The sequence below is a fragment of the Metopolophium dirhodum genome, chromosome 3, assembly GCF_019925205.1.
Source record: "Metopolophium dirhodum isolate CAU chromosome 3, ASM1992520v1, whole genome shotgun sequence".
In the NCBI taxonomy this organism is placed as follows: domain Eukaryota; kingdom Metazoa; phylum Arthropoda; class Insecta; order Hemiptera; family Aphididae; genus Metopolophium; species Metopolophium dirhodum.
Genome location: NC_083562.1, coordinates 39,709,803 through 39,723,259, shown reverse-complemented (window position 1 = coordinate 39,723,259; position 13,457 = coordinate 39,709,803). Strand labels below are relative to the sequence as shown.

At 37.2% G+C, this 13,457-nt stretch overlaps 1 protein-coding gene across 1 annotated transcript in view; it reads right to left on the bottom strand.

The window, feature by feature from the left end:
* Positions 1–11,869, bottom strand: part of LOC132940400 (serum response factor homolog) — an 87,614-nt gene extending 75,745 nt beyond the window's left edge. Inside the window, exons 1-2 of the mRNA XM_061007993.1 lie at positions 10,477–11,869; positions 8,304–8,567 (exon numbers count right to left, since the gene is read on the bottom strand). Coding sequence (XP_060863976.1) covers positions 8,304–8,567; positions 10,477–10,899 — 687 coding nt within the window. The 5' untranslated portion in view covers positions 10,900–11,869. The remainder of the gene's footprint in view (positions 1–8,303; positions 8,568–10,476) is intronic.
* Positions 11,870–13,457: the final 1,588 nt, after the last annotated feature.

Sequence of the window (13,457 nt, the reverse complement as noted above, 5' to 3'; positions counted from 1 at the left end):
TCGGCTGTAGGTGTATTTAGATTATGTCTCCCTCGCCCGTCGGGGGACACGCGTAACAGCAGCTCGGAAACGCGATACGTGTATAATGCGTAATTTTGTATAAAAAAAAAACCAAATTTCTTTGGCAAACTGTAGATGGGCGAAACTATAGATTGAAATTGAAAACTCCGAGATAGATTCTGCAACAGTGAAACCGACGAAACGAACGTGTTATATTATAAGTACCAGCTGTGCCTACCTATTCGGCCAGTTTGATGCGAAGCAATCGCTGTGCCGTCGCACAAGGCCCCGCCGCGGACAGTAGTACAGTTGGTATGGGAAAAAATAAACTACACGGGACATTTATTATGGCTGATTGCTACACAATATATTCTCGTAATTAATTATTATACAATCAATTATACCTAATTGGTCGTCATTAATTTTAGTGTATATAATACCAGTTGTATTATATTATATTATTATTATTATTATTATTATTATTATACGAATTGGTTATAATGATTGCGCAGGCCATTATGTGGAACGAATTGTTTTCACCGCAATATTGTATTCGTCTAGTCATCCAGATTCATTATGATGGACATAAAACCACTGTCCCAAATAGTAACGCCTATATAAGTTCAAACCCACCCCGCCGATGAATAGGCCCAGACAATTATTATTCGCACACGGTCGGCCACTGTGTATGATGTCGGTCTGTACGGTAAACGTACCAAAATAATTCGAATACCGTCCGTGAAAATGAACGCAGTGGCGAATACGATGGGGGGGGGGGGCGATAGGCAGGCCCCGTTGGACAGATTTCATACGTATTTCTATAATCGTTTGGAATGGTTGCAATATTATAAGCTGTACGAACGCGTGTTTACCGGAAATAGAATTTCACTAAATATACAAATCCCTCATAAGCATATATTTTGTCATAATCATAAGCGCAACTATAGGCGGGTGCTTGAGACTTTGAGAGTGAGGGCTGAACCTCCCCGATATAATTTAGGTATTGGATAGTAAGTCACGAACAATGTTTTCTTCAACGAGACATAGAATTGGCTAAGAACGAGTAACGATAGTATGCTGGAAGAATTTGCTCAGATTTGGTAAATTCTTAGATTTGTTGTACCGTTTAAGTAGTGTGTCCTAATATTTTCTACGGTAAATCATTAAGTTGATGTTGTACTTTTAAATTTGAATAATTTAAATTATGGTTCTTAGGTACCAAAATATATTTGAAAATTTCAATAACCAGAATAATTTGAGTACACACATTAGGTAGGAAAAAATAAGGGGTTGTGCATGCTTGATGCGAATCGTATTAGATAAATATTATAGGAGTATATAAATATCGATGTACATTTATATTTATTACAAGCCATTACTACCGACTTAGTAGAAGGGTGCAGGGCAAATGACAAATGTCCACACAGAATTATAAGGAGGACATATAAGCCCCCCCCCCCCCAAAAAAAAAAAAAATGTGGTCCTATATAGGCTACATATATAGTTGCGCCTATGAACATACTTACATAATATAACTGATATTCCTAACGTATAGCATACATATCTATTTTGAAAATTCGTCCCTATAACCCTCCCCCACCACCCTACTCGTGAATAATCGCTAGATCCGCTACTGCCCGTAATGTCGACGCGCGCGCGTACCTTCACCAGCTATTGTATACAATAATATAGGACATACCGATTATGCACACGCCGCGATGTCATATAAATATATATACATAAAAATATTATATAATATATAAAATGTGTTGGGTTTCGTTTTCTCCTCGTCGTGCTTGCCGCTGCAATAAAATAAACTCTGCTGCGGTTTTCCTCGCGGGTGTACGTAGGTACACACCACATCGTCGCCGCCGCCCGCCCATAATAATATATTATACCGCCGCAGCGTACCCACCTGTGTGTATTATTATAGACGCCTGGCATATCCACCGCTGAATACAATATTATATACCCCATAGGTACAATCTAATTGCCTGTCATGACGTCCAAACAATGAAGCAATGAATCCTAATGAATGAAGATGTTGACACTAAAAAGAAACGACGGACGTCTCCATCTCGGGTGTATAATATAAATTTGCTACATACGCGTCCTATATATATATATATAGGTACACTCGTATACACATATTATCGTATTATGCGACGCGCGTATTCAAAACTATAACAATTCATTACACAATTATTTCGTTTGTATATGCGACGGCGGCGACACCGCGCATATAATAGCAGGTACCTACACCCATAGTTTATGATATATTATTAATTATTATAATACATATAGATACGCCCGGCAAACGACCATTTCGAAATTGGCAGGTTTGTACAGTGGTTGAGTTTCCCGTTGCCGGTTAAATACGCGTTAAACGACCATGTAATATTATTATATTATATTACACATGGGTACCGATATTTTATAATACGATGAGAAATCACGATTGAATAATGAGAAAATGCGACAAACCATTGGAAATGCCCTGCCGGCCGCAGGGTTACCGTTTCGATTTCGAATCATAGGGCTGCCAAATGTTTAGGCGCCCGTACTACCGGTTGTTCGACCGTTTGCGTTTCGATAGTTTATTATGTGATGCAAAGTACGATTAACACAGACCGATGACGACCGCGAGTGTAACTACAGTTATTACGACATTGTGAAACACTATCAGGCCGTATTTGGCAATGCGGGGGCCCCCTTTGGCGCACGGGGTTTAGGAGTTCTTTGAGAAGCAAAAAAACGTCGATGAAATCGTCAAAATGTACTTTAACCGCGACTTTATTCTTTTGAAATTCAAACACTAAACACACTGAGAAAACAATATATTTTTTACTCTTAAATAGCGGACTTTTAAAGTTGTTTATTTTTTTGGGTCTTAAAGTTTAAATATTAATAAAAAAAATTACCTTCCGACTGTGCACATCCCCTGTAATTGAAGACAATACCTTCCTATACACATAATATAATATTCCAGACGACTAATCCTGTCGATATATTTAGCCTTTGCGTATCTCGACCCGAAAGGATAAACGTTCGCGATTTATAAATGTCAATAAATTGTGTTCATATATTGCATACCGTTCTGTCTTTACACTATAGACGCGGGGGGCACGGACCCAGGGCCCCACAGCCAGATGGGGGCCCCGAATAAAATAAATTACAACTCTGAACTGTAAGCTTTAACGTATTAAGGTATAAAAAAAATAATTCTTAATTCTAGAGAAAAAAAAACTTGGGTAAATGGCAATGTTAAAATGTTGTTAAATAAATAACTCTTAATTGTGTGCAATTACATTTTTATTTAATTATTTTATTCGACTTTTTTTTTGGCCTGCTAAAAGGGTCCACAACCTCTGGGTGCCCATGGGCTCCTGCAAAACCTAAGACAGCCCCAACCGCGCAAGTAAGAAGTATACCTGCTTATAGGCAATCATTGAGAAATCGACAGTACGTTTCAATCGTATCGAAAAATGGCGAGATACAAATGTGCAACACTCCACGTGCCTAGTTATGATGTATAGGTAGATGTATAGTAGGTTATGAATTATGATTGTAAACGGCGCACCGCGATATTTTGTTGGATAGTGATAAATAAATAAAATATTGTAGTGCAGTCATGCGCATATGACGTCAAAATCGTCGTCGCTGTAAGAGCGCTTTATAATATTATGTGCACCGCGCCGCATCAGATAATAAATAATAATAATAATAATATAGGATTATGGACGTTATAGACTATGGTATGCATAGTATATTATGTACTTACCTGGTGTCGACTCGTACAACGAAGATGAAAAATCGTTCAAAACCCCTATGTCGATACTCGATATTTTATAATATGCGAGTGTGCATACAAGTAACATAATAATATGAAAAACTCGTGATTCGAGGTGCAAGGTGCAAAACTAAATCTAGTGAAAAAAAAAAGTCACATCAACCAAACTAATCTATATACGTATAAGGCTAAACGACAGCAATACTTGCAGGCGCACACTTACGGCTTCTACACGGCTAGGAGATAATAATATAATACATTAAATCTGATATTATAAGCCTCGCACGAAACTCGCGGTGCAGCCGACGTGCATACAACTGCACCGCGGTCGACGAAATATCATCACACGCATTACAAGCAGCATTCGCACACGGTCGGCACTGCGACATTCACGGGTCGCGATGAGTTATATCGACACAATATGGTGAGCATCCATAATATTCTTCGGTATAGTCAAATAAGTGTAAGCCTGTGTACTTCGGTCGAGTGTCGTTTGCGTTCCACTACGGCCTCACGAACATCTAACGCTGCACATCAAAAGTGCACTGCTTTTATTATCCGATTGCGCCACATCACTCTGTATACATAATATTTATGAACGTTGATATACAGCCGAAGCCACCACACCTGTAACTATACTGAATCCTACGTGTCCGTTCGTGCACATGCGGATGATGGGTATAAATGTCGATATCCGGTATTTTATACTTCGGCGGTATACTACATGTGGCGATATTTAGATAAAAATAATGCAGTTTTTTTCAGAAGTTGACCCTCGAAAACCAAATCACAGCAGGCACCAAATACAAACAGTACGACCGGATTTCATTTTTTTTTTATCATTATAGGTCACGTGTATCTCCGCTCCCAACGCCCCGCGACATATTTTGTTTTTATGATTAGCGCAGACCAGTATTATATAATACTTACATATATAGTGCGTGGCGTTGTATGGCATATGTCATACGCGAGGTTTTAATTATTTCGCAATTTTTGGAGTATTTTTTTCCCCGTCTGCATATAATTTTTTTTATGTACCTATAGCAATTTCTAATTAGTAGGTAAGTATACTCAGTACTGTTAGTAAGTACCACTACCTCTATAGTAATAATTTCATTCGATTTCTTTGTCTCGTTTCCGATAGATTTCGAGGACAACACAGCTGCAGTTGGTACCCCATCCAAGGTAACCCGAAATTCTTATTCCTGTACTTTGTGCCCTGCACTGTGGGTAATGTTATGATATTCTACGATATTATATAATACGATATTCCGCACACGCTCGAAAATGACAACGACGACGACGATAATACGCATTTCCGCCGCGCGCTGAGCTAAGGGGGTCATCTACCGCCGCACGGCGTGGCACCTGTTGCACACGTCGTCCGTTTCCTACGAATTATCATAATATTATATTATATGCGCCCGCAATTATATACGCATAATATTATATTATGTGCAGTGCTTACAATAGAAAACCGCTCCGGGGCGGTGCAGCAGCAGCAGCAGCTAGCAGCGAGGTGTGGAGCAGCAGTAGGAGTATATATGAAATGGGACGCACGCGCGCAGGCGAACATCTGGTCAGTTTCGGGCTTGTCCTGCGGTCGACTTTTCCGGCGAGAAATCCGCGCGGGCCATCAACCGCCCCGAAAAACCCGCCATTTCCGGTCCGGTCCTAGTGTTTCCGCCGGAAACGTCGCTATGAAGGCGAAAAACCACGAAAAAATGTTTCGCAACGTGCAAGCTCGATCGATCGCGCGTGGGCTAAATCTTTTTTTCACCGCGTGTGGGCACACTGGTTTCAAGTGTAACACACTATTTGAAAACTTCCCGTCGACGCGGGGCCGCGGCGCTGGTGGGCGTCTACGGCGCTCACGTAATTATTGTTGTGCAGACGGACTCACCGGTAGTGGGCGACAATAATATCGGACATGAATAAGTGTGTGTGTGCGTGTGTGTGTGTGTGCGTGTGTGTGTGTGTGTATGTTTGTAGCCTTCTATACACGTATATATTATTATTGTTACGACGAACGTATGAGGCGTGTGCTAGCCTGTGTATCGACACGTCGCCACTGCGAATTGGGAAACGAAATTAAAGAGAAAAAATATGTGTACATACGCGTACATAATATGTAATACGTATTTAGGTGTATTATATACACACGCACGAAACGACCGACGATGACGACGACGTCCCACGTCGTCTCACACGCCCAAAATTTCGAAAAATAAAATAAAAAGTTGCACGGCCGATATACACGTCATTTTCGGATTTCTGAACGAGTTTTTATGACAACACGCGTACGAAACTCTTTCGATCATAACCGTCCCTCGTCGTGCAGGCACATCATTCAAGATTCTTTAATTTTTTTTTTTTTTTATAATGTTACTACTTTAAAACTTACGAGGGACTCTGCTGCGTGTAGTGTGTCTTACGGACGGCAGAGGGACACAACTTTTAAACATTTCATTATAGTCATTTTTTTGTTTTATTATCGTTTACAATATATAAATATTATACTACATAACATAATAATATATGTACTCACAGTTGATCGTAACGACATATAATAAATATATGTGCAAGGCATAACGTATATAGCGTATACTATGTATATTACAATTATTTTATTTTACCGATAAATATCACAGAATTGATAACAATGGTCTATAATAGTAGGTATTTATATATATATATAAATATATAATGATGTGTAGGTAACATCAATATAATAAAAATTCGGACTAGACCAAATGACGTATTTTGTTATCGACAATAACGATTATGTATAAAGTTATAAAAGGCTCTGTTCTTGTTTTTCTCTTTTATACGTATAAAAATATGTGTATATATTATAAAATAACATATGCATAGAATTTTCTCTAAAATATCTTACCACACTAAATTAAAAATATATAATGTATACGAAAAATAATAAATAATATATAATAATATACAAAGTTTCGATTTTTTTGTGTTTTTGTACAAAATAATAATTAAAAATAATACTATATAAATATATAATATATTATATAAATATATATAAAAAAAACAAAATAGTTTCATATTTACAAGAGTACAGGACGAGAGAGATTGAGTGAGAGAGAGCTAATAAATACGCGTAATTACACATGATTACCGATAACTGCAGTTTTTTTCACGATTATTTATTAATTTTTTTATTCTCTATCCGTTTCTTAATCGTTACGCGATCGCAGCTTACCGCCGCCGCCGCCGTTCTCACGACCTACGCACCGCCGATGCCGCGCCGCTGCTTACCGATCCCGGGCACGTATCCGATATTATTATTACACTTTATTATATTATCGTTATCATTATATAGGTACAATACGTCGCGGTCCGGTTTTTTCGATTATCGTGAAACGTAATAAATCCATGGCGATCCGTGCCCGTTAATCCCGTGGGAAATCCAAACGAGGCGGCGGTGTCGGCGAAAACCGTCCGGGAAAAACGTAGTAATCGCCTAGGTCGCCGCGTCTCGGCCACGGCAGCAACCGGTCCGCGCGCGTAGGCATAATACTACCATCGTTGCGACCAGCCGTCGCCGCCGCCTACGCACGTGCCCGCTGCCGCCACTACCGCCCACGCACGGCCAGCGTTTTAATGTTTTTAATAATAATAATAATAATAATAATAATAACGACGAAGACGATAATTGACCAATCAACGGCGGACCCCTTATATTTGTCACCAGACGTACCACCAGACGGCGGCGTGATGCACGTAAATATTTAAAAAAAAATGTTTGTCACCGGCGATTTATATTATTTGTATTCCCCTCCTTCCCCCCACATCCCTCAACTGCGAACAAACGTTTGTTAACGTCATTCAGGACCGCAGGAGACCGAAAGCGGAACGCTGATAGAAATGCAACGATTTTTTTTTTTAAATATTCGGGACAGTGATGATGAAAAAAATTGTACTTTTGATTTTGAACACGACCCGGCAGTAGTAGAATAAGCGATTTATTTAAGCTCATAATATTATATTTATAAACTACAACACAGCAAATAATAAAAACGTAACACACAAAGCGAAACACACTGCAATCAAACACGGACGAATAGGATTTGCCTACGCTGTATACGTTGGCGTGACAATGTTCGGTTGAACCCATTGCCGGGGATAATCGCATGGTAATTGCATATTTTCTGGTAATATTATATAATAATATATTTCTACTTGTACAGACATAATATGGTTCAGTCTATTTTATTTTATTTATTTTTTTCAAAATTTGCTATCCCGTCAATGTCGGTTCAACTGAACATTACCGCTGGTTGTGTGAATGGGATGCCATGTGAGGATATTGGTGTAATGGCAGCGGGGATGTGCACTGTTGCTGATAGTTGGCCGTGTGCATCAGCGGGCTGGGACTAGATGAGGGTATGAGATGAGCAGGCGGGGACATGGCCATGATGTGTTGGGGATGGTGTTGCTGATGGTGTGGATGGTGGACAGGACTCTGTTGGCCGTACACAAACTGCCTTACTTTGGAATCGTGGTCGTCACCAATGTTGTAAGACAGGTCGGTCTCCTCGAATCCAGTTGCTGACATACGTTGGTCCCCTGAGTTTGCACCGGATGAAGACGGGCATGGGTCTGGTGAATTTAGGCATGTCTGAATAAGCGCTTTGCCAGCTTCAGAAGTAATCATCGGCTGTAACTTGCGCGTGGCAAACGTATACACATGACCCGTTTCAGATGCTACTAATAGCATGACTTGAGTGCCTGTTAGTGTTGACAACTCATATGCCTGTAAAAGAACAAAAATAATATAATTAAGATGAAAATTACTCAAATGATAAGAAATAAATTAAGGAAATATTTACCAAAGTATTTTAAAATAAATATTATAATATTTTATATAACCAAGTCCAAAAAAATACTAATATTATCAGCAGTATCATTAAGTACTAAATCATACAGATAAACGGTAATAATAAAAATATACCAAATCATTTTTAGATTCAAGTGAATAACACTGTAAAACACATTTTCTATACTCAGTTAACTGACATCAAATACCTATGTTGAGTTTGTAAATTTGTTTATGAATAGGAATTAAATATTACGCTAAAATGAAAAAGTGGTTATTTTATATGAAAAAGAATAGTTAATATTAATATTATTGTTCATGATTCATGTCAACCATAGATGATTTAAATGTTAGCTTGAATAAATATAGTACACATTTTTCAGTACAAATAATGCAAATTTATACTAGTGAAAATTATTTAATTGACTTTGGAATGTTTAATGTCAATTAACTGTATTGAGTAATATTATACTAGCAAATCCCTATACCTCAAAGACTATTAAGACTACCTATAGAATATTACGGTTTAGTATATGTTTACTGTATTAAATTATTATTCTCATATAAAATACTAATAATTAATTTAAGTATAAGAAAAACTATAAACCAATCAAATTTAGTATCAATATTCAGGATAAGAAGATAAATAATATAAGTTTCAATATAGGTAATCAAAAAAAAAAAAAGCTTAATTATATCAGTGGGCTGGTTGCAAAAATCTAATAACAATAGGTAGTATGCTTGAAGTTTTACTAGCTAATCTTTATTTTTTTATTAAAATATGAAATAAATTACACTTTCCATTAGATACTTAGGTCCCTACCTACCTAACTAAGTTTGTTAAAAATATTTTAAGGTAATAAATAATGATAATAGGTATTTTTTAGTTTATTACCTACCAAATTACATTAGTACTAAACTTAAGAAAATGTATATTAAATAGTTAAAGGTGAATTATCTACTGAAATGCAAAAAAATCTTATATTTTTTGCAAACTTAGTCTTATAGTACTTATTAATTCACTAAATATAGGTAATAGGTTAACTAGTAATAAACTAATAACTAAAAACAATAATAAGTAAGTGACACAAAGCAATTTATTATAAAAGGAATAAGGAAATATATTTCAAATTTGTCTAACTAAAAATGTACCAAGAGTAATTTGACGTAGGTATTATATTATATAAAACAAGATATTTTTTTTTTTTACTATTTAAAGCTTATTCTGTACAGATGGTGGTCTACATATGAGTTGAAATACACATCTGTTAGTTAAAATGTCACTTTTATTATAACTTTATGTGGCATTTTTATTTTAAACATTAGTAGTAATACTAATAGATAACATGGATAAATACAAAAGTATTTGAAAAAAAATTATAAATAAAATTAAGAAATAATCGACCATCTGTTTGGCAATTGAATCAAACGAAGGTCATTTTATTGTCTCATAAAATAATACACGTACCTATATATCATTAAAATATTTAATTTTCAATTAAGTTAACATAACACAAATAACTACAAAAACAGATATAACCTCGGATATAACATTTAAACAAACATTATTAATAAACTTATAGGTACAGTTATAATTTTGATAAGAATCAATTGCATGTAAAATATTTTCATCCATACAAAGGTTTCATTGTAGTATAAAAATAAATGACAAGAAATCAATAAAAATGTAAAACAAAAATCTGAATCCTACCTAAAGTAAATAGTCAAAATTACTGATAGTTGTGAATTTGAAATTAATAAAGTAAAATGAGTAGATACTCAATACACACTCAAATAAAACCAAGAGCTGTACCTACATAGAATTAAAACAAATTTCAAAACTAACCTTCTTCATGATGCCGGTTTTCCTCTTGGAGAATGTTGTGTATCTGCGCAACTTATTCTCAATGTATTCCATTTTGATTTTTACACGGCCCTTGGTCTTCTTGCCATTTGAAGGTGAAACATCCTTGACGGAAGGAGGCGAAAAGTTGTCATCGACCAACCGATGGTGATCGGTTGGTTCATAGCACATGTTAGTGCCGGGGCCCAGGGTTCGCTTGATGCCACGCTGGTGTACAGGACCTCCAGGACCGCATCCCATCATGGGCGGTGTTCGCGACGTGGACGGCCGTTGTTGCTGACCGCCAACGCCGTTGTTGTAAATGTCCGACGGGTCCAACAGCGACATGTTCGACGCGTAACCCATGCCGAATCTATTGTCGCGGCCGCCACCGCCAGACGCACTGTCCATCGCTGTCCACCTCATGCACTTGACCGCCTACGACTGGTCATCCACGCACTGCACGCACACGCGATACGGTCAGCACCGGCCGACCGCGGCAAACGGCGAGTACAATATATTATCTACTCGTGATTTCCTTTTCGGCGGGACGGAAAAGACGAACGAATACTTCTGAGTACGGGTAAACGGAAGCAATAATAATAAAAAAAATTCAACTAAAATAACGAAAACAAACGTCACTGATAACAACGGCCGCGGCACTGATAACGGCGGGACACCGGCGGTGTGCTGTTGCCACTGCAATGAAGATACGAACGGTTATGCCGTCGTCGTGTTGAATTCCACAGTCGCCCTCCCGCCACCGCACGAGCGCGAGTAATTCGACCTGCGTTCGTACAATAATAGAACTAGTGGCGCATGTGCCGCGCGGTTTTTCTATTTTTAAAAATTTTTAAAAATTGTACACAATATTCAAGACGTCGGGCGCGTGGCGGTACTCCGGCGGGATCGTCGTCGATTATATAATATTATTATTATATTATTATGATATACACAGCGTATTTTATATGGGCACGCGAACACACGACGAAATCGGCGGACAGCGTTTATCGTCGCCTCCCGCACACAATGACTGCAAGACGGACACTGAGCGAGTGTAAAAATTTTAATGTATATATATATATATTATATTATATCAAACATAAGCGATGACGGTGTTATGTTGAAGTATCGCACGACGACGAATTTTCTGTCGTAAAATTATTTTTTTATTAATGTCGAAAAAAAAAAATAAATACGATATAGCGCGCGAGTCGTTACGGTGTGCAGCGCGGGCACAAACTACACGTGTGACACGTCCATGTGCAGACGACGGAATGGCATAAGACGTGCCTACTACAATACCCACTACACACCACGGTCGTCTTAGAAAACGAGTCGTGTCGTCGGACCGCGGTCGAAGTCGTCGTCGTCGTCGGTCGAACGGTTGTGGTAACAGCGGCGGACGGTCGCGCGCGCTATCGTATATTTTTATTATTTTTATTATTATTATTATTATTATTATTACATTGTATATTATTTCGTGCTGCTGCCCCCTTCTCCCGGGCCGCCGCGACCTCCCCCGCCGCCTTGCTTGCCGTATTTAGAAGAGTTGCCCGAGCCAAATTAGGCAAACTTGACCATATACGGTGCGACCGTAGTACCTCCCCAACGGCGTTAAGATCCACCTTCCGGCGAATAATGCGCTTCCTATATAATAACACGCGACTGTTCGCCATATTTTTTTTCTATAATATTATTATATTACATGGGTACATATGGTTTCTAGGATCGGTTGTTGTTGTTGTTGTTGTTGTTATTGTTGTTGTTATGATTATTTATTAATTTTATTATATTTAAAATATATTATAATATAGGTGTTAAGACTTGTTCGTAACACTCGCTTTGCCGAGTCCCTAGTTCCGACAAAACACGAAAATTTATATGTATAGGTACCATAACGCAAGCCCAGTTTGGGACGAGTGATGATTAATTCGTTTCTAAACGCCAAACGCCGCCGACTGCAGTCTGCAAGATGCACCGCGGCGACTCAGTAGAACGTAGATTTTTCTGCTGATTATTGTATAGATTTGTTTGAAGTATTTAATTTTTTTCGGTGGTTTAGTTGTCGATAACAGTAGTTAAACATAAAAAAAAACAATTTTATACACTCACGACAAATGACAATCAATTACTACGTAGTTATACACAACGGTAATATATATAATATGTGCATGATTCATCTAAGTATATTATGTAAGATGTAGGTAACATTCTGATGAGTTAAAGACCGAAAGAAAAATCTGTATATAAGTTGTGCCAGACTTTTCACGTAGCCACGTAGGTATGCTTTATATTAATAGCGAATTGCTAACATAGAATGTTTTAATATACTTTTATATCTTTAAATACAATTCTAAATTCATCGTGGTGAATTGTGTTTTCAATTCAAACTCTGCAGTATTAAGTCTGCATATTAATGTTTCATTTTAATATGTTTTAAAACGTTCTTTATTTTTAAATAGTATGTAGGTATATGCATTTTAATGTTTGAATTTTATTTTATTACATTCGAAATTATATTTTATGTTGATAAAATAGTAAAATCCTACACTTCTCAATTTCCATTTCTTTAGTGTTTTATAGTTAACGAATTTTAAATTGTCAAAAATTGAAAAATGTCATTACTCATTAGTTATTAATTATTATATCTATTACTGTAATCTATAAGCTCTAATCAATAAAGCAAACGATTAATGCAACGTGTGAACCATTGAATTTATATCATAGACATCAGAGTATTAGACGCATAATAATAATATAGACTATAATGCACTAGCTTATTACACGTTACACCTAATTAATACACAGTGCTATATAAAATTAGTAAAATATTATGTATTCATGTATATTGTAATTATAATATAGTTTCCAAAATGTACATATCAATGGAACTCCATTAGGGGAAGTTCACACTAGTTTGAGAAAATGGAATAATCTTGTAATCTACCTAAACAGTCGTTGATACTTGGTACAAAAGGTAT